The sequence below is a fragment of the Temnothorax americanus genome, unplaced genomic scaffold (assembly GCF_048541705.1).
Source record: "Temnothorax americanus isolate GAGA-0224 unplaced genomic scaffold, ASM4854170v1 Scaffold36, whole genome shotgun sequence".
NCBI classification, from domain to species: domain Eukaryota; kingdom Metazoa; phylum Arthropoda; class Insecta; order Hymenoptera; family Formicidae; genus Temnothorax; species Temnothorax americanus.
Genome location: NW_027509505.1, coordinates 20,832 through 46,893, shown reverse-complemented (window position 1 = coordinate 46,893; position 26,062 = coordinate 20,832). Strand labels below are relative to the sequence as shown.

Sequence of the window (26,062 nt, the reverse complement as noted above, 5' to 3'; positions counted from 1 at the left end):
GCCGCTGAACTTTACGACTACTTTATTGCGTTGCGTTGCATCGTCGTATATACTTCCGCATTGTAAATGTTTTTAAAAAAATATCGTTGCCTATGGTAAAGTTGTTCGCATCGCGAGGAGGAATCGTAGCGGCTGCATCTCGCTCGGTATCCGAAAATCTTCGAGAAATCTCGTCGAATTTTGTAGAGACGATTCTATCAACGTTATTCAATTCTCTGTAATAGCAAGTGATTGTTTCGTTTTAGATAATAGCGTAGTACGTAGAACAATATGCATAGTATAATGGACGTAATTTAGTTAATTATAAGTAAAGCCTGTTATAACTCAAAGTTGGTTGGTAGAATCAATCCGGAAACGAGAGCGAGAACGGCAGCCGCTATCGTGCCTCTAGCGAGTCTGTAAAGTATCGAAGTTTTTACGGTTGGCGTCCTAAGAGCAAAGTAAACGAGTCACACGTTCGATATGACAATTCCTTTAATTTCGCAACTTCCTTACCCGCGGTCCGTTTTCGCGCACTTCTCTCGTTTCTCGTTTTGCGATCAACGTACCATATCCGAAGGGTGCTCTTAAAAAAAAAATGGAATATAGCGAGAGGGAAAGTGAAAGTGAAACCTTGCGATGTATCAAGAGAGGGGTATAGAAAAGGATGGCTTTCTTATTGGGATAAGCTGCCTCAGGGGAAGGTAAATCCAGGGACTCTAATAAACTTATCCGAAACTACTTGCCTCTGAAATTATTCCATCTGTCGCCGGGGCCATGTCCGTGACCCTCCAATATTCCATCGGATTCCATTCTTTGCAGAGAGAAGCCCGAGAGAGGCCATCCCGGTCTTTTTCACGGGACTGTTCGAAAGCCCCTGTACGTTATAGCGCCAGTATAACCATTTTCGAAATTAAATTGGTACTCTTCCACTAACTAGGGGCGAGCCGGCCACTAGTTAAGTAGTTGAAAAAATATTCGAAGATACAACGGATGAAATTCGACTAAGTCCACATAAAATTTTTTTAACTTCTATCAGTTGCAAAATAGACATTCTGCTAAACGCAATTTTAACGAACAAATTTTATCTGTGAAAGTATTTTAGAATAAAAATAAAAATAAAAAATCTCCCTCGATAGTATTGTACTATTTCAAATCATAACTGTCGCAGAAAATTGATTTATTTAAGCAATAATATTGCGGCATCAAGTATATAAAAAGAATTTTGTTTGTAAGGTTCTTTATAGTTTCTTGAAACCTAATTTAAAACACAAGCAACATTATTATAAATTAATGTAACATTTATTACATTTTCCCCAAGGAACGCATATTCATACATACTATATTCGCTACGCGTGTACAATTGGAGTTAACAAAGTTCCGTTAATACATAAATCGGTCCAGACTAGACACAGGCTTTAGGCGGTTTGATAAACTTCCTGCATTCCTTTGCAAATTCAATTTCTCTCTGTAACAATAAATAACAAATCGTGACTTGGTCGCTAATGCCGGAAGCACTTGAATGACTAACACGGCGATTTCATCTGACAATTAATATCGACGGATTTTAATTTCAAATGAAATAATCCTGAAGTTTGAATTAAAATCGACTAACTCTGGCGAAGAGGCGAAGAGTAACGTGTAACGTAAACTTAAGAGCTTCAGATTACAACAATCGCAAAGGTTACCTTCAGCTTGTCCTTGTCCGGTATTCTGGGATATGGACCGAACAGATCTCTCTGCCCATACCACCAATCGGTGGCCTCCATCACATTCAAGTGTACCATAAAACATATATTTGCAACACAGCCCACAATTCGCAGCATCTCGAAGCAGGTTTCGAAGAATCACGAGATAATTTTACTATTTTGCCATCGGATCAAGACGTAACAACACAGCAGGCTCCTACCAGCTCCTACGTCAAGGTGGCAGTGACTCAGTGACGCCAACGCAACTGCGGTTCGTTCGAAAAAATCCTAGCTAGTAGATATTTAACAAATTTTACGTAATTTGCTAGAATCTAAAAAAAAAAATTTACGGAAAATTGCTTCGTCGCATAAAAAAAATCGGTTTCGCTGATATTTTCTTCATTTTAATATCGAAACATCGCCCTTTAATATTAGTGGCTAACTTCGCGTTCAACGTTCGCGCGAGAGCAGCAGCCGCCATCACGGCCATCAGTCACGCGCGCCGAATAAACTCCGCAGCTGTGAGCGTGCGTTTATTCTTCTCCGCCATCAGATCTCGTTATTAACGCAGCATCTCATTGTGCGACGAAGTAATTAAACAAGGGTTATCGGTTTTTGTGCGAGGGGGAATTGAAACACGAGAAATCCCGCCGGATTCTCTCGTGCAAACGCGCCGTTACAACGACGGTGAGCGCCGCGAGCCGCGACTGCCGCGAGCCGCGAGGTCGGCGGCGCGCCGACAGGTGGCGGCGCCGGTACATACGCGTCGCGGGCCGGGAAAAGCAGGCGGGCGGCGGCGCGGCGGGCAGGGGCAGTCGATCGTTGGCCGTCACCGCGCGAGGACGGCGAGGTCGTCCTTGGTCCCGACTGTCGGCGTCGGCGTTATCCGGTTGCGCGCGACGCGATTGGTCGACGGCTCTTCCGTTCAAGCCCCGCCTACCAGGTGGCCGTTCGAAAGTGTGTAGTCGTGTCGTTTCCTTGCGCCGAAACGACGGGCGCTGCTCACCTCACCATCCAACCGGACCCACGACGAGGTTCGATCGTCGTCGAAGGAAAAATTCCAAGATGAGTCGCGTCGGTGCGGTAATATGCGACGGTTGAGAGGAAGCCGAGCAGGTGGGAAATCGCGAGCAGCGGGCACGGGGGTGGTTCGCCGTTAACGTCCACGTCCACGGGGTGCTGCGGTATATCGGGTCCGAGGGGGGGGGAGGGGAAGTTTCAGCTCCGAATGCTCCGATCGCGGTTACAGTGTGTCGACAAGTCGTGAGAGAGAAGGAGAGATAAAGACCGCGAGAACCATACGGCAACTGTGCGGGAGAGGCGGCGGCGGCGGCAGCGGCGGCGGTGGTGGTGGTGCGAGCGTGGCGAGAAGGAAAAACACGTTTCGCGAGGGAACGTCTCGTCGCGCGTCGGGGAGTTCCGGCTGAGAAGATATCTCGTCGTGCGTCGGTGTCTTCCGCGGCGGTTGGTTCCGTGCGCCGTACGGCGCGAACTTCGCGCCGCGCGAAAACTCGAGAGAAAAAAAAGGAGGCTGGAGCAGAAACGCGCGAGTGCCGAGAGAGAGAGAGAGAGAGAAAGAGGAGTGCGTTGTCGTCGCGCGCTGCTTTTCACGGCGTTGGCCGAGCGGCGCGGCGCGGCGGGGCGGCCAGAGGCCAGACGAGCGGAGGACGTCAGCTGTGTGCGCGCTGCGCCAGAGGCAACCCACAGGGGGACGACGGACGTGAGGAGACGTGTGCGCGCGCGCGCGCGCGGGTAGGTAGGAGCGAGACGGTGCGAGAGAGGCCGCGCACGGCGAAATGGGAGACGAAGAAATGGCGCTGGTGCCAGATGTCCAGTATGGTTTGTCGTCGCACGGCAATTTCGACGAGCGCAAGTCCCTGATATTCGTCAAGCTCACCGACTCGTCGCAACGTGCCATCAACGAGTACCTCAGGATTAAGGTGAGTGCCTCATCCGCTGCTCGTCGGCGCTTTCTTACGTTTTTTCCGGGAGGCTATATAGGATCGTCGCGCTCGCACTCGCCCGCGCGCGCGCGCGCGCGTGCGCGCGGGTGTATGTAATACGTGTATATGTGTGTACGCGCGGTCAGGCGTACCGAACACCGCGAGGAACGGTGGCGCGTAACGTGCGAGCGGGCGCGCGCGCGTGGGGCTGTGTACGTGTGTCGTAATATCGTGCCAAGGAAAGAGAATAAGAGAGTCGGCGAGACACCCGGATCGGTCGGCTCGCTTCGCTCGCCATATTTCGTGCGAAATTTCGTCGCGACGCCGCGACGCGACGTCTTCCCGTCGCCGACGCCTTTCCCCTCCCTCTAATTGCTACTCTACTCTCTCTTCTCCATCTCTCTCATCTCCGTCTTCTCTGTCTTTTCTCGTGCGATCCGTTCTCCTCGAAGATCACGTTCGAGAAAGGGCCGCTTGATTCTTTGCCGAACAGCTGCTCTCTCTCTCTCTCTCTCCTTCTCTGCTTTTCTCCTTTTCTTTCTCTTCCCTTTTTCGTCCGCCTCCGAGAGAACTTTTCTCGAAGGCCGAGAAACTCGAAAATTCGACACGCTTCCCCTCCGTCTCGGTATGCGGTCTCTTTTTTTGCGGCTTTCGAGTCGAGCGACCGAGCGAGCGAGTCGCGCGATGTCGACACGTCTGCTGCTTTGACAACGGTCAATTACGTAATAAGTAGGCGAGAGCGCGCAGAACGGGCCGAGCCGAAGTCGAAAAATCACCCCCGACGACGCGTGGGGTATATACGTAACGCGATCGGAACGCGTTTCCGGAATTCCGCGCGTTTCGAGAACCCGAGAGAGCCCTTCCCAGAGGCGGAGAGTCCGTCCCGACGTTGATCGCGAGGATCTCGAGGATCCTCCGCGGGAATGCGAAAACAGATGAATCATCTCGTCGCGTCCCGTGTCGCGTCCCGTATGCCGCGTCACAGATGCCAAAGATTTCTGCAAGCTAATTCCCGGACGCGCTCGTCCGCGAATTTTCTTACCCTTCCCTTGTTTTTTTTTCTTTTTTTTTTTAATTCTTTTAACTCTCGATGACCGTTAAATACCGACGTGTCGGCGATTCAGGCCGACCGGATCATTCGGGGGTCGGGTCGTAAAAAAGTTTTGACGGGGGTTTCTCTCTCCCTGTCCGTCTTTCTCTCTTTCTCCCTTTTGCCCTTTATATTTTTACGGCCCGCCCGGCGCTTTTCTGGCCGCGCGCGCTTTAAACCGAGGGAATATATACGCGGTCTAAGGAGCATGAAGCGTTATAAAGCGGTTGCGAATTCTTACATCAGCTGATTCTAACCTCCCGGACGAGATTCGAAAGTAGAGGAGAGGCACGGTGGGGCGTGCCTTCGTCAAAATATCGCCGTTGAGCGTGCGAGTGGCGGCCTTTAAGTATCCCCGCGACCGCGAGATAGCGAGAAATTTTGTATGCAGCCGCGTTTGCGTGCTTCGCCCATGCCACGGTACTGTCGATATCTCGTCTCTTTTTGTTTTACCTTTGTTACGTGACTTGTAACTCGCCTCTCGAACTCGAATTGTGCTTTTATACGTCGCGCCGACGCGACGTGCCGTAAAACAGCCGGAAAACGACCTCGATAAAACAAATTTCGGTGTTTTTTGAACCTGTCGTTCGGCTCGCGCTTAGCGCCCAGAGGGAGAGAGAGAGATCGACTTTTTATTTAATTATCGCGATGATTACTTATTTACGCGCCGCGATCACGGAAAGTTCCGTCGAGAAGAAGTTTTCGAAGTTTTCGAAGTGACATATTTACTTGAATCTCACTTAAGTAAATGAGATTGTAATGTCTCCCCACCGGTATACCTATCGTCTCGGATCATTGAATCCGAGATTACTTCGATAAATTATTGATAACGAATGGCGTCATCTCGTAAGAGATAGCGAAGTGATTTTAACATTCCATCGGGATCTATTTAGCTTAATTTATACAAAATATCTATGAAAAGATAGACAAAAACTTGAAGCCATCTAATGTCGAAATATAGATAATTCTATTTTTCGACGACGATGATAATTATCTGCTTAAAGTACAGCGAAAATAAATTATTTTGTCCTGACGTAATTAATAAATCGAACGCGATGAACACGCGAAGGAGCATCTTCCGACGAATCGAAATTTTTCCGGCTCGACAGTCCGTCCACCGGTGGCCAAACATTTAAATCCTAACGATTCTAGTTCTTACGGAGCACCGAAGAGGGCAACGAACGAGAGAGACAGGGAGAAAAACGAAGGACAGAGGTCGTTTTAAAAAGCGCAGCGAGATTCGAATCCCTTGGGCTCCGGCAAGGGCGGCCGGTGTCCGGCTTGCTTGCCGTGTCGGCTGCATCCCGTAAGAAAAGGGGCGTTCCCCTTTGAAAAGTACAGCTGTTCCTCGAAACTCGAATAACCCGAACCTGAATCCGGGGCTGTATAACGATCGCTTGTATGTTTTGTAAGCGGAGAGAAAATCCATCTCTCTCTCTCTCTTCGTATTACTTTCTTTTATTACCCACCTTGTTCACCAAAGGCTAAACGGAATGGCACAAATTGTTATTCAAATCGAGAAAGATAGAATATTAAATATTCGAATGACTGATTTAATCGTCAACTGTACGAATCTCTCCGTCTGACATTTATTTATTCAATTTATCTGTTTACAGAGGATTTTCCGTAGAAAATCCTCTTTAAATAGATAAATATCTACGGAACACATATCTAACTCTCTAAAGTTACTGCGTTTAATATTTAAATTATCTTTTGAGATAATCTTGTAGTCTACAAAACATTTTATGGTTTGAGAATTTTACGGACAGTTTCTTGGCATTTTTATCCTTAGAAAAAGGTTCTTTTTAGGGAAAACGTAGTGTTTCCCGTTAATCATGGTTTGAAAATACTAGTTTCGAAAAAGTTATCTCTAATGAAAAGAATAGCTGGGCCTTTTACGGTCCATTGTAACGATTTATTTGTCTCGCCTTCAGAGTGCGCATTTTCTTTTTTTCTTCTTTTCTTTATAACTCTCTCTTCTCTTTCTTTCGACTCGAATTTGCGTCTTGTTAGAAGCAGCTCTTAAGTAAACATTTCCAAACCATGTTTGATAGCAGCTGAAAATGCTATGGAACTTTACTAAAAATCTCGCACACCATAAAATTTTCCTGATTGTTCCCTTTCTCTCGGTTTACCTGCGTTCTTTTATAATTAAACGATTTTCATAACAACCACGTTACGTCGTGCCAACGTGTTATCACCGTCCACCGCGCGTGACAAAAATGGCGAAACTTTATATGCAAGGCTGGCATCATCGCGTTCGATCGTAAATAGTAGTCGGGTTATCGCGAGATTTTAAGCCTTAAATGTAAATTTGAACAACACCCAAATTTATTGCGAAAATAAATCGCGACTTAAATATTCGCGCGCGCCAAAATTATTCGGGAATTCCAATCCCCGATTCTCTCTCTCTCTCTCTCTCTCTCTCTCTCTCTCTCTCTCTCTCTCTCTCTCTCTCTCTCTCTCTCTCTCTCTCTCTCTCTCTCTCTCTCTCTCTCTCTCTCTCTCTCCGTCGTGCGCGCGCGCACAAAAATAACTCAACACTGCCGGGAGACAGAACAACGCGAATGGAAAGTCGAGTGATATTAACGCGCGAGATGCATTCCTCGCGGCACAAGGTACACATCGGCATCGTTAAAGTAGCCTCGGTAGAAAGAGAAGAAAAAAAGAAGAGTGTCTCACCTCGTAATCGCGCTATTAAATTGGCGACTTACATGCGCCAAATGCCTCCAATTTACGCTTGGTATAGAATAAATTATGCGAGGTGAAAGTGAATGCCGACTACGCGAAGTCGTACGGGGAGGTTTTGGACGAGGGAGGGAGAGGCACGCTTCAAAAAGCAAAGCCGATCGTTGAAAACCTTGAAAGTGTCCAACCGATCTCGTAATACCCACACTGATTAGGATTTGCTCGCTGTATAATATATGAAATTGTTGTAAAAACAGGTGGTTGCGTGTCGTAAATATTTTTTCGTCGATGGATTCACGTAACGAAAAGACGAGGCGTGCCGGTGTAAATATCACGTTTATTTCGAGGGTTCTTTTCCGTGGAAACGCACAAAATAACAAATAAATATCCATAGTCTATCTCGAATTACAAAACTCGTCTCTCTCGCATTTAAAGAAATTAAAAACTTGAGAAAAGATTTTTCCCCAAGAGAACTGCCTGTATATTTATCGCTAATCTAGATACAATTGATACAAATAATATTGTCATTAAATTGTGCATTATTTCTCTCTATAATTAATATTCATAAAATTAATATTAACAATAAATATCGATTATTTTTCACGTTTATTTATATGTCGACTTTCCCAGCACGCGGCACTAATCTGTGTTTAATTTCTGGCCCGTCGGCAATTTATTCGATCAAAAGCTACTGAATGCAGCGAAAAAGCTTTTGCGATTATATATCTGATGAGTGAGTTTTATCGTGGTCGTATTGCTTTACGATTGGTAGACAGCTCGACTTTTCTTTCGATAATGACGCGCTCAAATTACGCACGCGCTAATACAATCATTTCGTCGTAACGAGGTGTGCCACGCAAAAACGCGTTCCGTGACGTTTGCATCTTCACTTTTTCAAGACTGTATGCATATCGGTCGCCTAATGAATCGACGACAAGGAAAAGGCTTCAATCAGGCTTCGGACCGCGTAATTCATTCACGCGTCAATTATTAGCGGTGATGATTAACTCCAACTACAATGTGCGATAGTGTCACGCAAATGCGATTGTGTATACATATATGCACCTTCCCGAACGGAAACGCACGTATACGCACCGTTGACGGCGTCTAACAACATATTTTAATGACAACAAGATACGTTACGAACATTAGCTATCGTCGGACGCGCGCGAGTTGAGAATTAATTATGCGAGGAGAAAAGAATATTTGCTCGCGATCTTACGTAAGCGAAATTATTTTTCTCGGCGATACTGCAGATAATATCGTATATTAGATAATGAGCAAAATAACGATATCTTTTTACTCGGCTAGATTGATCTCGATCTCGATCGCGACGCGAGTACCATTTACGAGAAAAAAAAGTGCGTGCGGTTTCTGGCTAATTCTCTAACGGTTTAACGATCTCGATGTAATGTTATCCGAACGTCAATTGGATACACCTCCCGGAAATCGTTGCCGATCGAGAGCCAGAGCGATCGGATATACCCGGAGTATCCTTTTCACCGGCGACGAATTTCAATGAGAATGGTGAAATCGGATGGCCGTTTCGCCGTCACGAGAGCGAAATTCATGGCGGCTCGAAGCGATTATATCAAATGATGCGAGAATGATCCGCGACGATCGACGATATGAGCCCGCCTCATATAAAACCGCCGCGCCGCCCGTTACGAGCGTGAATTGATTTGTAGAGTTTCCCGGAGAAGCGTTCATTACGAATTCATGTATATCGAGCATAGACTTCGCCGGGAGTCATGGCAACGCGGAATTATCCCGGCAACATTACGGCACTAGGTTTACGCGTAAACCCCGTCGTAGCATTGTGTCAGTCCGAGACTTCGAGACGATAAAACTGCGTAAAAGCATCGTAAAAAGATGCAACCGTTACGACAATGGCTCGTACGGACTTAAGGATGTGCAGTTCGCAGCGAACTTTACCGAAGAAAAATCTTCTTAACTTTTGAATCCCTCGCGGAACATAAAGCTTCTCGCAAATACAAAAGCGAAGGTTTATCCTTTATTAGATGGAGTAGCGCACACACACCGGAATGACCGCATGGAAAAAGGAACGTGCAACGTGCGAGTATACAATAGCCCAATGACCGCGTTACAATATAGTTTTTAATTTACACGTTTTTAATTTATTGCGCTGAAGATGACCACAAAAAATGGTCGAAACGTTCGCGAATTTTTTATTTTATTTATTATGTATTGACGATAAGAAAAATATATATAACTTGCGCCCTATTTACCGCGCCGGCTCTTACTGCCTCTTTTCCTTTAATCGAAGGTTTATCCCTTATTCCCTTTCGACGGAATGACTAATGGATGCGACTAAGAAAATTGATGACTATAACCAGTCTTTCAGAATTAGTGTCACGGTTCGACCGTTATTTACTTCAAATTTGGAGACGTTTGCCTCGACCTTAGCTTGTAACGACGTTGAACTCACGATATTACGTTAGATAATGCGAATTACGTGGAAGTAAATAGAAATTATTCCTCATCGTCATATTTCTCGCGATTACATCGGTTGGAATTACTGAAGTTCGGAATTTCCCACGGCGGTGATTAGAGCGATAATCCTTCCCGACAAGAGGCTCTCGTACTAATCACCGTGCGCTTCTTTGCGTCTAGCCGAAGAATTTTCTCGCATGATTCACGGGGCAGGAGAGTTCGGGATAGACTTTCACGGTTGTGACTGTCTTCTTCACCCCTGTTATCCCGTCATTATATATATCCGACTCTTCGACTTCTTTCATGCGCCCACCCCATCATTCTTACCGCCTCTTCCGCATTTCCTTTTCATTCGCGCTGTACACGACGCAATATACGAAAGCGCCGCAATGATTCCAGGCTAATAATTACCGTGCGCGCTCAGATGGGCTCCGCGACTCTCAACGATCCACGGATATGACACATACCAAAAGCGGCCGATCGTGCCCCTGTATACGTTTCACCCTCGCGTCGTCCGTCAATCCCTTTCATCATCGAGTGCGTACTGCACGCGCTTTGTAAAAGCACGTATAATCTCGCCGCAACATATTTCAAGTGAAATCCGAGGTCCGCTCCGACGAATTACGCGACTTTGCCAAGACGAGATTACAGGTTCGCGCGGAGAGATTCCATCAGCATTCTCGAATTCCGCGGATACTGAAAATTATTATTTATTTGAAGAGAATACTCCGTAAAGGGAACATTACAATTTAAAATGCAAGCTGTTACCTTTTATAGATGCAATAAAAATAATATTGAAGTAGAGTGTTCTATTCAAATTGTTTTAAGGTGTAGGATTTCAGAGAGAAAGATTATTCACTTCTTTAGACGAGATAAATCTTTGGCGGTTCCCTCTCTTCTTTTTTATCCTTCTCTTCATTGCATCATCTCTTGTACACGCGTCGGTTCATCTGTTGAGAATTGATGAGAAAATAATGCAATTGAAACTCCATCGACCCACTGCCTCCGCGCGAGCGTGTATAAAAATAATTTGCGCCCGAGAATTTCCTTCGAGCTCGCTTTGTGGGGTCAGCGAAGATTACTATCCAACATTCGATCGCATCTATTACGAAATTGGTATATATACGAATATTTGCAGACGATGGTCTGGCGCTCGGATTTTACGCTGCTCGATCTATTGTTAGCGTCTCATTTGGATCGAAAGGATGGCAGTCTCTCGACGAATTTGCGCGATCGTAAAATCGCATATCCCGGGCGATCTTAACTTATACGCGCGAGTGTAGGCGTACCGTCGAAGAGGGAGTTCGGCGCGCCGGATCGGATAGAACGGATTGGAAAAGGTTAATATCGTACGATAGAAAACGCGACGCGCGCGCGAATACCGGAGTTATGGTTGCCGGCCGCGAGTTCCACGGCGAGGTCTCGGGATTGCGATAAAAAAATCGGTGAAGGGAGAGTGATGTGATTCTTGTGTCGGTGTGCGCGGTGTTCCGCGCGGTTATCTAGCGGGCAAAGGCTTTCTCCGAGGAAGGCCTTTGAAAGACGTCCTTTCTCTCTAAGGACGTTTGGGGGGATGCTGGAAGAGTTCGTCTCAAGGCCGTTGCTCTACGAGAAACTAATGTTACGCGCTCGTCTGTTTTTCTTCGAACTGCTAAATCGAATCGCGTCGCTGTTTCCGAGCTTTTACGGGATAATCACGAGTATTGATCTACGTATTAATGTGAGTTATCTAATGAGAAAATCCTTTCGGTTTAATCCGGCCGCGACGGCTGATCGTTATTGAAATCCTCCGAGCCTATATAGTGCTGCCGGATGTTGCTATATAATTACCGCAGGAAGTCTTTCTACCGCTGATATTTAAACAGTAAAAACGATATCGCCGAGATTAACGCTCGGGTGAATAAATAAATATACCATTACGGGTACACTTTCATATAAAATAATACATATAAAATCGCTCTTACATATTTTATCTTACATCTGCATTCTTTATACATGTAATATATTTTTAATACATCTTACTCGCGTTGTAAATGCTAATAATACAAGAGAAAAAAGATTATTAGAAAGAAAGCTGTTGAATATTGAACAAAAGTGTAACGCAATATCGCCGTTCGATTATATACTCTTCTAATTACCGATAATTACGTACCCGCCCTAACTAGCACAGGCGATTGTCGCGAAAGTTTTTATATTAAGTACGTCGCCGCGCACACAAAGCAGACAACGCGGGATTAAAAAAAGGGACTCTCGGCTAATCGTTCACGGGGATTTTCTGGCGTTTTATTATAATACCGTGGGGCTTTCCCCACGTTGGAGCGCGTGCACGCGCGCCATGAAAAATTCTCGCCTCTTCACCTCCGCGGCTCGTTTCATCGAGGTAATTTACGTTGTCCGACCCCTCCCCCCTCCTCCCCCTATATGCTCGCAATTAAAATGTCCTTCCAAAGGGGTTTATTTTATATTTTGAAACGTTTTAACGAGTTGCGATGAAAGACAGCGCGATGCAATGTAGTTACGCGCGGCGTGCGGTTACGAGCAGAAAATATCTCTCTCACGGAAATGCTTTCCGGGACAAAGAAAACTCGGCTTGTTAGATCCTTATGTAAATGTACGTTTCTAAATAAGATGTGATCTTTCTCAAACGCTCGTTTGTCAAATTTACCGCGCGCACTTTTATTACGCACATTGTTGCCTAAAATTACCTATAAATGCAGGCGGCGACACACAACGGTGGCGAGGGATCGATCGTAGGAATTAATCATGAAAGTATTCCGGCAGGCGGGTACACCTAGCGCGCGCGATCTGACGCGGAACATAACACAGAGCTGCCATTGATACGCGCTTCCGGCTTTCATTAAAAACAGGTCGAACGCTCACTCTGAGAAATTTCTTTAGGATGATTTGCTCGTTACGCACGTGGCTGCGTCGAGAGAAAAGTTCATTGCTGGATTCACTGCGATTTCATACTCGCGACTTTTGCGCACGGCCTTATCGCGCAGTCTCCATCTAAAAATGCAACAGTTACGTCTGTAGCGCGATAAGAGCGGTGCGTATCGAAATCTTCAAATCGTACATGTCCTTTTGTATATTATTCTCATTTTTTTAAATCTTGTATTGAAATAATTAAGACTAAATTTGTATTGTTTAAAATTTTTCTTTGTTAGCTATTAAATTGCCAGTTTAATTTAATTTTTTGTTATGTATCTGATAAAAGAATGTAAAATACACGATTGTGTAACGCCCCGCGCCCGTGATATCGTAATTAATCTATCAAAGTATTTGATAGTCGATATTAATAATATATCGCCCGATATGCACAACACAAGAACATGATAATTATTTATCGTGCCATTGGACCTTTTTTGATATCATGTGTTACCATGTTTTTTTTGTTCGACATTATCTTCCTGATAACATCAGATAATGCGGCGAGCACGGGAAAAAAAATTAATATCTAATGCTATATTAAGCATTCTGCATTCGATAGATAAGCCGCTTCCGCGTAGAAATCCTCTTGATTTATTCGAGAAAGATTTATTCAACTAATAGTATATATGCTACTTCTAAATTACTTTAACTTACAATTAGCTGTAGAACATCTTGAATATTTCAAGTCATTAATATGAATATTTATAATCCTAATAGAAATAAAAATATGATAGGTGATAGCGTGCTCAGGACTGTACAAATTGGTAAGAAAAAAATATACGTTTACATTCTCATCACATTCCGGACGATTTCTGAACTTTCTCTTTCTTTCTTTTCTTTAATAATTAAATACGGTCTCAGATTTTTTTCCCCAAGGGAGACATTTGTTATGGCGCGGTTTGTAGGATACTTAAATAGTACCTTAAAGGTTATTATGGTGTTTGAGGCGTCTTTTTTGTTGGCCGATCGTCGACATGGTGCATTTGCAAAATGACCATTTCTTGTGAGCTTGAGTAAGAGTTAACTCAGTAGTTCTGTGTAAAAGTTTGCTTAATTTATACCGTGTTAATCGTGAGGAACGCATTCACGATATGGAAATCCGGATTCGTTGTTCGCGTGCGTCTTGAATTCCATCATTGACTCGCGAGAACAATCGAGTTTGCCGGAGATGCGGGAATTCAAATTTCTGGAATAACACGACGCTCCTATACGCTCGCCGCGTTATCTCCCTTTTCGAACTGTTTATAACAGCTGTAGTGCTAAAGATTTTTTTTTCTCGCATACCTACGTACCCGTCACCATTCGGAAACGCGCCACGGGAAACAATCGACGCCAGTCTTGCGATCGCCGTTAAATTAATTTTATCCTTGGTACCGCCATCAAATTAAGTCGCAACCGATTGTAATGTATTCGACGCGGGCGCAATCGCGATTTTATCTCGGTATATAAAGCTGCTGTGAACGCTCGAAACGAGTATTCGCCTTTCGCAATATGTGGCTCGCCGATGAAGGAAAGTCGGTGATAAAAAAAATTAATTAAAATACTCGACCGCAGAAAGATTATATTAAGCTGCACGTAACCTTGATTCTTGACTACCTTGAAAGGTAGTTTTTGCCAACGGTCTGTCATCTAATAAATAATAGCTCGAATATTGGCGCAAACATTTTTCTAGCAAAATGACAACTGTCAATTTAAACCTTTCAATGCCGAGGTATTCGTATACAATTTCGTCGAAATTATCCGATCCTAACCTCCTGACCTCGATTCCTCCGGTCTCTCCGATGGCACGAAACGGCTTCGACGGCCTCAAGCCCGCGGCATCGCGTGTCTCGCAGAATGCGCAGTTTAGACGATCGCCGTAACGTTAATGAATTCGTGACGGGGGACGGCGCAGCGACAATGATGAATGCGGCGACGCGCGTGCGGCCGCGCGAGATCCTAATCTGCATCTTCTCGGCTGTACACGTAGGAGGATACCTAAAGGTTAATAATGCGACCGCGGGAATCTCGGGATTTGTTGCGAGCAACAAATTTTACGCTCGACGAGATTCCAGAATTTCACCTCGCGACAGGACCTTCCGCTAATTCACGGTACATAAATCGTGTGTGCGCGGAAACTGGCGAACAGGACGATTAGGAAGAAAGATGGTCGAACCCCTGCCTCGGACAAACGTGCTCGATCAGCTGATCCGCGCGGCAAGATAGTCGCCGTGTACAAGATCACGAGTGGCTGGATAAACAGTCCGTAGATCGTCGAATCTGGGAACGTCGACGATCTTAAGAACTTTCCTTTCAAAATTATCTTTTTTGCGAAAGCGAGATTTCTGATATCGTGGAGTTCCACTGCTTCGAACATATTTTTGATTTATCCTTTTTTTTTTTCCTCGAAAAAAGCGAATTTCCGTGTTGGAAACTTGACCGACTCTTGTTACAAAGCTCAAGTTAAACGCGGGATTGTCATCGGTGTCGAACTGAGGGGCGAACTTAACAAATTTCAGGACTCCGCGTCTCCGTTGTAACAAAAAAATTGCGCCGTTTCTCGTTGTCTCTCCGTCTGATTTACGGTCCTTTCACTCTGCTCTCCTGATCGCGATCGCCCGTGCGTGCACGCACGCACGCACGCACGCACGCACACCAGGCCGCGTTGGCGCGACGCGTGTTTAAATCGCGTTGGTGTTACGTACCCGGCGCCGTCGTCGTTGTGGCGGTTGTGAAACGCCACCGCGTGGCGTGACGAATTATAAGGTGCCGGTTGCGAGGTGACAAATCTATCCGCCTACAAGTTTCTGGCGCGAGCGCTCGGTTTCGATACAATTCGCGTCATCGATCGGTACAATGCAATGCGGCCGAGTGTCGCATAATTCGTGCGGAAATGGAGCCTATCCATTTTCCTTCGGATATCGCGGAAAACAAGCAGTTAAAAGTGTTAAAACACTTTTTTTCCATGCCGGTTAAAAGCACGAACACTTTATAATAAAAATGCAAAGGAGATATATTATTATTTATATTATACAGCTATCTATTGTTTATCACCTCTCATCATTATTTTTTATATTGAATTTCCTCGAATTTTAATTCCTTAATTTCTTTTTGTGAAAGATTCATTTACAAAACATGTAGAATACGATTTTACGTCTATTTACCGTAAAGCGAACATTTGCGAATATCTACCACCTTCAAGAGCATTTCTTTTGGACCTTTATTCGTATACGAGACTTTCATTATCTCTTATAGCTTGTTCTCAGATTTAACCAGCGTCGTGCAGCCTTTAACTTTTATCCCGCGCCGCGGCATGATTTGGCATTGTAAGAAGACCGTATCGTTCTCATTCACCTAGGCCGCGCGTACGGTTACCCGACGCGAGAGAGATAGCGTACATCCGGCGCCACGTATTTTCCCCCGTCCCCATTCCCGTCTCTTCCCTGATGGCGTGTAAACACGATTTGCATGTGCGACTCTCGCGATGAATAACGGCGGCCGTACCGTGCGTGCGAGAGGAGTTTCTTTCCTGCGTCAAACTACCGCTGCCGACCGTCACCGACGAAGCTCTCTGTCAATATCGACGTAGCTTCCGGGCCGTAACCGCGCGCGCCGCGCGATTCCATTCCAAGTCCTCGAGTCACTTGACAATATGTCCGGTTACTATCAGGAGCAACTCGTTTCGACTGTCTCTCGCGTCGATCTGTATAGAAACTACCAAAGTCTCCGAAACCGAAACCGTCGAGAGTTTCCGCGAATCGATAACGCGTTCTTTCTCCCGTCGTCCGTTGTCATTCTCATTAAAAATTTCGACGAATTTTTGCTACTAAATTAATACATAGGATAATTTTTAAAAATGTGTAATCCTGCATCAGTATTTCAATGCGATTTTGTTACTTCTGATCAATGAATTAACGTATACAGATTCGCAAAAAAGTGGATCTACGAGACCGGTTCTCGACCGTCTGGAAAGTTTAGTAAAATCGGGGGCACGCGCGGGACACCGCGCGTTTGCATGCGAAATAAAAGAAATTATTTCGTTTTGAGGCGAAACTAGTTTCGTAATGTGAGTTGACGGTGAATTAATTAGGCCGTTCGATGTTCGATCGCGACGTGCGAATTGTCCAGCAAGAATATCGCAAATCCGACCGGATAACCGTAATGTGCTCAAAATATTATAAACGACGACACATCCAGGACGCGTCGAGCTTAACGACATTATCGTTTCATATTTCACGCATCATTACTCGGCCACTATTTAAGTCGTGTTCTCTCTCTTAAAATAAACGTTCGAGAACGGGCAATTATATCGCGGACGCGCGGCGTTTCCCGATTCCGTGGCAGCTGGAAAGTACCTGCGGTTACGTACGCCATATAAGCCGGCGCGGGATATTTAATCCCAGAACTTCTAAATTAAAATACTTTCGGCCAACAATTCGCGCCGTCCGTCCGTCTGTCCGTCACGCGCGATTAACACTTTGTTGTTTTATTCTCGACTGGAGTACGATTTAGCACAAGCGGTCTCTTCGGTCAAGTGACGGTTTCTCTATATCTATTACAAAATAATATCGTTCCTACGCCCCCCGAGTCTCCCTATAGTCGCGAGAATACGTCTCGTTGCACGAAGATCGAACTCTCGAGGTTGAGGAACCCTCTCTGCGCGTGACGTTTGTGGAGAGGCTCCCAGTGCGGCGGCACCCCATGTGAATCGTCGGGTTCAATGCGACATAATATACGCCCCTATGGGGCAGGTGGTACTCGGCGCGGCACAAACGCGAGTATACAGATGCGCAGGTAGACGTCGATGTGACGCGACGGCTGACGGTGTTGGTGATGCTCGCGAAGGGGCCCTGCGTCCTGCGTGTCTGGCTTATACGATTTAACGGAGGCCTCGACAAGAACTCCCCGCCGAACGATTCGGAATCCTCGACTCGGAAAAACGAGAGACCTCGGTCGGTTCCTCCCCGTTGCAACACCCGGTTCTCCCGTCTCGCTCCCTTCCGTCCCCCGCCCCCCCTTCTCACCCCCTTGTTGTCCATTTGCCTTTAAGAATTTCCGTATTGCTTCTCTCTCGCTTTTCCCCCGGGAACCCGCACGCGTCCCTCCCACTCACACGCCTTTGTCCTCCGCTCCATTCTCCGCTCCGCGAGACGCTTTTTCGTCGACTGCGAAAAGAAAAAACGAATAAAATAGGGCGTCGCATCGTCCCGAGCGCGCGGCGGCCAGGGATCCATTGTATCTCGCGGGCTAACTGAGTTTGGTCTTGTTGATAATTCGATTGTCGTGACCGCGCGACTGGTAATTTAAATTCGCCCGCTCGCCAACTGTACGACGGGATTCGCCGTGCAAGTTACAATTGTTAACTATAGCGAATTACGTCGCATTGCGTGTCCCTCGGAGATATTCGCGGAGAAACGATCGCGTAAACTACGCGCGAATTACACGATTTATTTATCGTATCGCGCCGCGTGCAAGCGATAAATCCATTTTATCTCTTGCTTTGCCCACGCTTTTCGTGATGATTTAAAACAGCAAAAAATTCAATACAAGTTTTTTTATGAAGAACCTTAAAATTTCTCTCTATATTTGCTCTGTCAGCGTCCTATTTTCAATTGTGATATAAGCAATAGAATCTATGATTATAACAAAAAATGCAATTTAATAAAAATATAGGTAATTTGTAATATTAACTACATTTTGACATCTTATTACATTATTAAGTCCCTATTAAGATAAATCGAATGGGAATAAACTAAAATTTATGAACTTTAATTAGTGTACCAGGGTGGAAAAATGATTTGTTTTGCATAAATTAAAGGAAGAATTCGTAAATACATTTAGTTTTGATATCGAGAAAGCCTTAAAGAAAGAGACGAGCTTCGTTAGTTTCTGCCGCGGAGTTGCGTCGTCGTCGGTTTTCAGGATCGATGCTTTACTCGCTGTTTCCCTCTCTTACCCTCTCGTGTTTCTCTCTCTATCCCCGGCGAATCTTACTCTATACTACTATTCTGTAGCGAGGAACAAATGGGAGACTTTATTGTAGTCGAGCGACAGTGAGAAATAAATAAAAATAAAGTGTACGCGTGAATAAAAAAAAGATAAAAGTTTACGAGAAAAACGCTTCTTTGCGAAGTTTTTTTTTTTTACTAAATAAGACATTAATAACACGTTTTGAATACTGGCTACGATTTTTCCGCAACGTGACGGTGTATACGAACTTTTAGCCGTTTGCATTTCCCGCAAGATATTGCGACTTTTACGCGTGAAGCGCGTTAAAATGTATCTTTGTAATCCTTTCGTCATATTCTCGTAGTTTGTTCGATCTCGGCGATTGGTAACGATTTGCCAAGCAAAGAGTTCAATTTCTTCTTTTCCTAAAGGTGGTGCGCAAAACCCGTTTGACATTTACAGGCATGCGTAGTCGTCCCGATCTCGGCCTATGGCTGCTCGTTGTACGAGGTCGAGCCGACGAGCGACGGTGACGTTTCGACGACGACGCTGTCGTGGAAATATTAATTATCGACGTAACGCATGATTTATTGAGGATGGTACTGACGCAAGACCGTTAATTATGACCGATAGCCTTCACGTGCTTACCATATTTTGCCTCGTGTCGTTTGCGTAACCGAGCACTGTGTGCCGAGGCTTCCGGTATCTTCGCTCAGCGCAATGTCGTTGTATTATATGACTTTACAGGGGCCATAATTTTCTTAATCTTCGACTACAATAATTAAATTTGAGTAGCGTGGTCGTTTGGAATTCTCTCGTAGCTCTCTTTCATCCTAATTATATTTCATTATATTTTATTACATATCTCGTACGGCGAGTTTCCGAAAAATGATTAACGGCGTGAAAGTGTTCCTCTGCGCTCCGTATAATGTTCGACGAGTATTGCCTGACGAGCGCCATCGTAAAATGCGTGTAATTTTTTTCCTGCGGGTCCGACAGACGCGCGAGGAAAAATAAACGGCAGATATCGATGATGCAGACAGATCGGGAATAGAAGCTACGAGAAAGTAGCAGCTTGTACGAATGCATTTCGAAAGGCCTACCGTTCGAAAGTGACGACAGGCCGTCGGGAGGCCTAGAAACAATGTACGGTGCACGTTCAAACGGGCGACGAGCGAACAAGGCAGTACTGCACGCGCTTATCGCGGCCACACCTAATCGCTCTGATTACGCCGATCGTTGTCTCGCGCCCCGGATCTTTAAAACCCGGTTCGCCATCACCGCCGCGCACCGTCGTCGTTTGTGCGCACTGCGCGAAATCCCGTGTAACGATTATTAACGAGAGTTCATTCGCAGATTAATAATTATCGCGGCCGAGCGAGTCTCTCGATCGCCGGAGTGATCGAAGGAATCTCCGATCTAACGAACGTCTCTTAATCCCGATATGAACGAACGTGTAATGGTTGCGCGATGACGCAACACACGTGGATCTCAAATTATTATCCGTAAATTCAGTTACTCGCCCAGAAATTTGTTTATATAATACTCGTGCAGCGTGTGCTTCAAAAAATATTTTATTTTTATCTTAAAATATTTCTTACACGATGGAGCTATTTTTCTGGATCCTGATAGTATTTGAATGGATTGTGATAATTGATATCATCTTTAAAAATTTAAATATAGGGTCTTGTTGGCGCCGGGGTTAAGGTCTAGCATCGAGCCGAGACACCCGGATCTCTCTACGATCGGTTCGCCAATGTCTACGAAATCGCGGTTTCAAAGTCGATCGTTACGCGCGCGCGTGTATACACGTACACGCCTGCACGTGTTGCCCGCGTGCACCAACCGTACATGCACGTACACGAGGGGAGGTAGAATGAACAGCCTGGAGTTCGCCGCCCGAGAGAAAGTGAACCAGTTGGCGGTGTTGGCGAATTTCTCGTCGTGGCGAAGCGAATAAGCGCACGGTGTGCGCCTTGCCTGCTTGCCTGCCTGCCTGCCTACCTGTTGCGAACCGGCAACCGTGCCTCGTCGCACGCCGATTATGCTTGCGCCGAAGCGATTAATTGAGATCCGACCGGCGAGCGATTTTTGGGGAACCGCCTTCCTTTTCCGCGCCGGCGAGCACCGCGCGAGCCGGACGCGCCCCGGCGTTCTTGTTAAACGCGGAAAGCGAACGTCTGGTTATGGAAGACGGCCGACTGCTATTCCGCTGATCCGTGTACTACTTCTTTTAGTTCTACTTACCTGTATAAGCGCGAGCTTATAGCCTTCCCCAAAACATTCGCGTGGATTTTCAACGGAATCAGCTGTGATATAACTGCAATATTCAACGATCGTTTATACGCGACACGTCCCAGGTATGCCACATTGAGATATGGCTATGGATATAAATAGTTCAACGAGCTAATCAAAGTTCGCGCGGCCACGAATAATAGCTTACGTGTAAATCTTTTATAGCACGTCGCGGTTGCACATAGCTGTGCGTTTAATTACTTAATTAGTTAGTTTTTTGCTGCGGTGACCGTATGTTATTAATGTTATTATACCAGCCGCGCGCGAATTACAACCAACGTGGGGCGCGTGTCGGCTGGTAGCGACGATGAGTAGTAGTAGCAACAGCAGCTGGGTTTGTTACGTGCATTCAGGGTTAACGAACCGAAAATGCGCTCCTATTTTCCTGCATCGCGATTGCAAAATGATTGCAAAATATCGCGCCCCAGCGCGCCCGCACTCGCGGTATCTGCCGCCAAAAATTGGATCAGAAATCAAAGTGGAGCACGCACGCTTTCGCCTTTATTTGCCAAAGTAAACGGTCGAGAAAAGCATGAATAAAGATGTCAAATGCTGGAAATTGAAGCGTGCTTTCGTAAGGCGTTCTGCAGCGATCGTTACAAAACGCGTATAAATGAGAAAAAAATTTTATTTATAATAATAATAATAATAATAATAATTTTATCGGGTATGCAGAAGATGAACAAAAATATAGTATATGATGATAAATACGAGCAGTAATAATTAGGGAATACCATAACCCGACCGCTTTTATTTACGACGAATAAATTTACGTTTATGTTTATTCATATTTTTCACTAATGCGCGTTATATTTCTGGCACTTTAGTACATGTATTTATTATTCGTGATTTATAATTGCCACGGAATTACAATATTTATTTATAAAACCGGATGTAAGGACGGAATTCGTTCGAATGTGGTTTAGAAAAGCGTTTCTCTCGCTATTCTCAATTTCGATGAAAGCATATTTTTACATGTTTTCGAAATATCGTAGATTAGACATCTTACGAACATCGAGATGCGATATAAGATACGCGCGCTTGCGCAACCGCGCGCACGCATGACATATCAGTACGCAACACAGATCTTTTGTTTTTTTATTCGTGCGTCCGATCGCGTGTGAGGCGAAGTTGTTAAACAGAGTCGGCCGGCTGTTTTTCCTGTTTGAACGAACAACACGCGCCGGAATATCGCCCCGTTTCTCATAATCAAGTTGTTAACGTCATGCCAGTGATGGTTCGCGATTAACTTGTTGTTAGAGAGTAATCAACGTCTCCGTCGAAATTATATTATAATTGATAACGCGGCGGTTCGGCGAGTCGGGTAGGGACACGCGCGCGTGCTGCGCGATTATGATAAGGAGGAAATTCCCGCAAACACGCTTTTAGCGTGTCAAGCTATGATTAATCGGTAATCGAAATTCGGCTATATTTGCCGGCAGTTAGCGAAATCGATCGTCGCGCGAGATTAACGCGAGACAAACAATTAATCGCGGATAACTCGCAGATCGTAGGACTAAGATGTATGGCGGGCTATTGTTAACGCGATGGGCTCAGAAATCCAATTCTGGGTAGAGAGCGGGATAAAGGGTCGCTACCGCCACCGCCACCGCCATTGCCGCCGTCGCCGCCGTCGGGGGTGAGAACGCGATGCGTAAGAGACGAGGGGAATCGGGGGTTGTACTCCGGAGTTATTGACCTGCCGACGAGGAGACTCTCTTGTTCGGGAGGAATGGCTGGCAAGAACCTTCCCGAGGTCGTTTGCGTGGCGCGCGAGACGCCTCGTTGTCGTCGAAGCAGAACGTTGATCAGCCACATTCGTCCTTTGGTCGACAAAAAAAGCGAGATACGCTTAATTTTATATTTATTACACTTATGTCTTGAATGTTCTATAGTACATTGCAATGATGTAAACTATATTACATGTTTTTCTTATTTTTCCGACGATGTTAAAATGTCAGGATCGCAATTCTTTTGCCTCAGCGATTCGATACGTTCATCATTTATCGCGTTTCTATAAACGTTCTCATAAATAAATTTGATCGTGGATATTAAAACCTCTCCCCACAGTTGTCTTTTTGCCTTTTCTGTCTCTCACATTTCCGACCAATGAAGCTAACGACCCGCATCGACAGTGGCAATGACGATAAAATTTCACTTCGAAGCGAGGGAGAAAAATGCTGAGAAGGAAATACTTTGTCCTATTAACATTACATGACAGTGCACATACTTTGGCGATTCTCGTTAACTCTAGAGTGTCCTTCTAGGGTTCTCTCCCGCTGAGATGTTTTATGTCTCGTCGAACCCCCGCTGAACTCATTTAAGAGAAACGTTTGCGCGTTGTTTTTTCAATTTCGCTATACTATTCCATTCTATGCATCGACGCATGGGCAGAATGACAATGGCGATTCGATGCACACTTTCGAATAACAGCGAACAGGCGGTTATTAGAATAATTAAAACTGTAATGGATCCCTTTATCGAGTGAAAGCGACCGAGCGGGGCGATGCTTGATTATTTCGTCGCGTTTATGTAACACACCGTGGAAATATAATTGCCCGCCGTATTACGCCGTGGGTACTCCCTGCCTCGCACATACACACACGCATACACATATGGGTGGGGGGGGGGATCCGCAACGACACTCCGTTTGTCATGCAAGCGTGACAGAGTGTCGGTCGTAAAATTCTCGCCGCGGCGTGACCGTAATGGACTTCTCTCGGCCGTCTAATGCCACCGTCGCTTTTTCCGCGAAGCCACCAAAATGTAACCGCGACACATCGTCGCTTCCTCAATGAGAAATTATCGTCGAATCAGTGAAAGCATATCACTCCGCGCGTCAACCGATACATAAATCTAGAACGTGAGAGAAAGAGAAAGAAAGAGAGTGAGAGAGGGAGATTCAAGTACGTTAATATAGAGTTTATTTTAGACACGCGATCTTTTCCGCAACTTAAACCATTTTGTACGAATTTAAATGTACGAACCTTCTGCTGTTTCGGGTAAAGATTTCATTTTCAGTCGCTCGCATTAAGTGCGAGATTAGTTACATAAGTGACGTGGCATCCGAGATTACGCGACTTTTCTTTCGCGAGGAAAATCGGGGAAAAGTTCGATTTATACACCGCTATTAGATTATGTTTTACACGCTTAAAGGATTGGAAAGGAAAGTACGTGAAATCACAGGGCGATATTCCTCGCGCGATCGCCGCGGGAAAGAAGGAAATCATTTTTCACCCGCGAGCTCGGCACTCTCATAGCGCGCCGTCGTTACTCCGGGGGTCAATCTCGGCCGACCCAGCGCGCCCGCGAGTAAACGCGATCTTCCGCGACGCGATTAATTTTCTCGCGTGCCCGCCGCGCTCGCGCGCATATATGTATTATATAGGTATACGTCTACTCCGACAAGCTTCTCAACGTTGACGATGACCCTCGAAGCTGCGTAAACCTCGTACATACAAATATATATCTATATCGTAAGCCCATCATCGCCGCGCGGACGATAGCATTAGCAAATCATAGACACGAGTCTAATGCGAGTCTAATGAGAAATCGAGGATCGACGCGGACGTACGAGGGATATGTAAAAGCGAAATGCGCGCCTCCTCTCCGGATCGGTAATGCGAACGGAATGATCGTTAAACAGGATGCATCGGCATATTGGCACTCTCGTGAAAGAAGGATTGACTCTAAATTATCTAAAATCGATCTCTGTAATGAATGCGAGAAAGTTATCGGTTCTTTCGATTTCTTTCGGTGCGTCTGATGGCCGTCGACAATGGCTGCGCGAGAGGAGCAGCGCTCGTCCTCGTCGCGTTTAGACGCGAACGAGGCTCTTACCGGTGATTACTTTCCCTTTCCCGGACTATCGCCAAGAGACGGAGGCGCGTACGTAAAAGTTACACGCAAAATCACCGCCCGCCCGTCGTCGACGCGATATAATGCAACCCGGCCGCGGCCGGTGTTACGAGATCGTGCGCCGCAATTTCACGCGGTCGCAAAACTCAGCGTTTTACACTCGTCTTATTTATGCGGGCACGATCGCACGCGCTCGCTTAGCCAATTACCAGTCGCTCGTTGCCTCGTATGACTTAAGTTAGACGGCCCGGTAGGTAACGACGGACCGAGTAATTACGCTGATCGATCCCGATGTTCGTATTGACTCTTGTAACGCTTGGCGCGATAATCAAGCGTCCGCGACCAGAATTCTACAAGAGTTCTTTTCCACGCTTTTCAATCTTCGTCCGCGTATCTTATCGACCTGAAAATCGTCCGCGTTTACAAAGTTTGATACTCTCTTTCGCGATGTATCAGTATAATTTCCGCATGTCTAAATATATTTTGCTGCTCAGCGAGCAACACGAAAGGTTAGAGAAAAAAATCTAACCGACGACAGTTTTCTTACACGTTAATTTCTTAACTTTCCAACTGCTGACTTCGCAGTTTGATACATATTTATGAAGAAAATAATTAACCTTGATTTTTTTTCTGTTTCAGCATAAGATCAGCGAGAAACCTAATATACAGTTCCTAGGAAATGAAGGGGTGAGTAAAAGCAGTTTTTTTCCTATCGCACTAAACAGCTAAATCGCTATTTAGTGCCTGTGACTTTAGCGCACGATGTTAAAGGAAACACGCAATCTCCTCTTATCTTTCCACGTGATCGACCGATAACGCGTCGGATTCAATGTCGTAATTCTCTCACACGAGTTTAACGAGACGTTAGCACACGATGATACGCTATCAAACAGTTTTTTTCAAACTTACGATCGCAAGATGTAGAGACGAGTTAATCGTATGTGCAGTCGGGTCTCCATGAATCAATCTGTACGTTCGTCCCAGAAATTTCTACGGTCGAAATTAACCGCGGTAAAAGGACCGTCGGATTTCGCTGGTTACTTAAAATCCTGTACAATGTTGTCAGAGTAGGGTGGAGCTATAGAGCGAAAGGGGGGAAGAACGGTGAAATTTTCTTTCGGCGAAAAAAAAAAAGTGAGAGTGAGAGGTGTACGAATGCTTCGTCGACACACGTCGACGTTTTCCTCTTAATTCACCAACACGACTAA

The 26,062-nt window shown here is 45.5% G+C and overlaps 2 protein-coding genes across 4 annotated transcripts; one reads left to right on the top strand and one right to left on the bottom strand.

Annotated features, from left to right (window-relative positions):
* Positions 1–5: 5 nt before the first annotated feature.
* Positions 6–1,914, bottom strand: LOC143901767 (uncharacterized). 3 transcript variants are annotated; one of them, XR_013258179.1, is made up of 4 exons: positions 1,668–1,914; positions 1,321–1,447; positions 726–933; positions 6–565 (listed from the first exon to the last, which is right to left on the bottom strand). XR_013258179.1 is itself a non-coding variant. In XM_077414304.1 (2 exons), the coding sequence occupies exons 1-2, from the start codon at positions 1,803–1,805 to the stop codon at positions 1,385–1,387; spliced, it is 201 nt and encodes a 66-aa protein (XP_077270430.1). In that variant the 5' UTR covers positions 1,806–1,914; the 3' UTR covers positions 1,259–1,384. The 3 variants fall into 3 exon arrangements, 1 of the variants encoding a protein (XP_077270430.1); XR_013258180.1 differs by lacking the exons at positions 6–565; positions 726–933 and adding an exon at positions 1,078–1,237; XM_077414304.1 differs by lacking the exons at positions 6–565; positions 726–933 and having other exon boundaries at positions 1,259–1,447.
* A 546-nt stretch (positions 1,915–2,460) lies between these two features.
* LOC143901766 (RNA polymerase II elongation factor Ell-like) lies at positions 2,461–26,062 on the top strand. Its single transcript, XM_077414303.1, has 2 exons — positions 2,461–3,607; positions 25,494–26,062. Exons 1-2 carry the CDS (start codon positions 3,464–3,466, stop codon positions 25,581–25,583), a joined length of 234 nt encoding a protein of 77 aa, XP_077270429.1. The 5' UTR covers positions 2,461–3,463; the 3' UTR covers positions 25,584–26,062.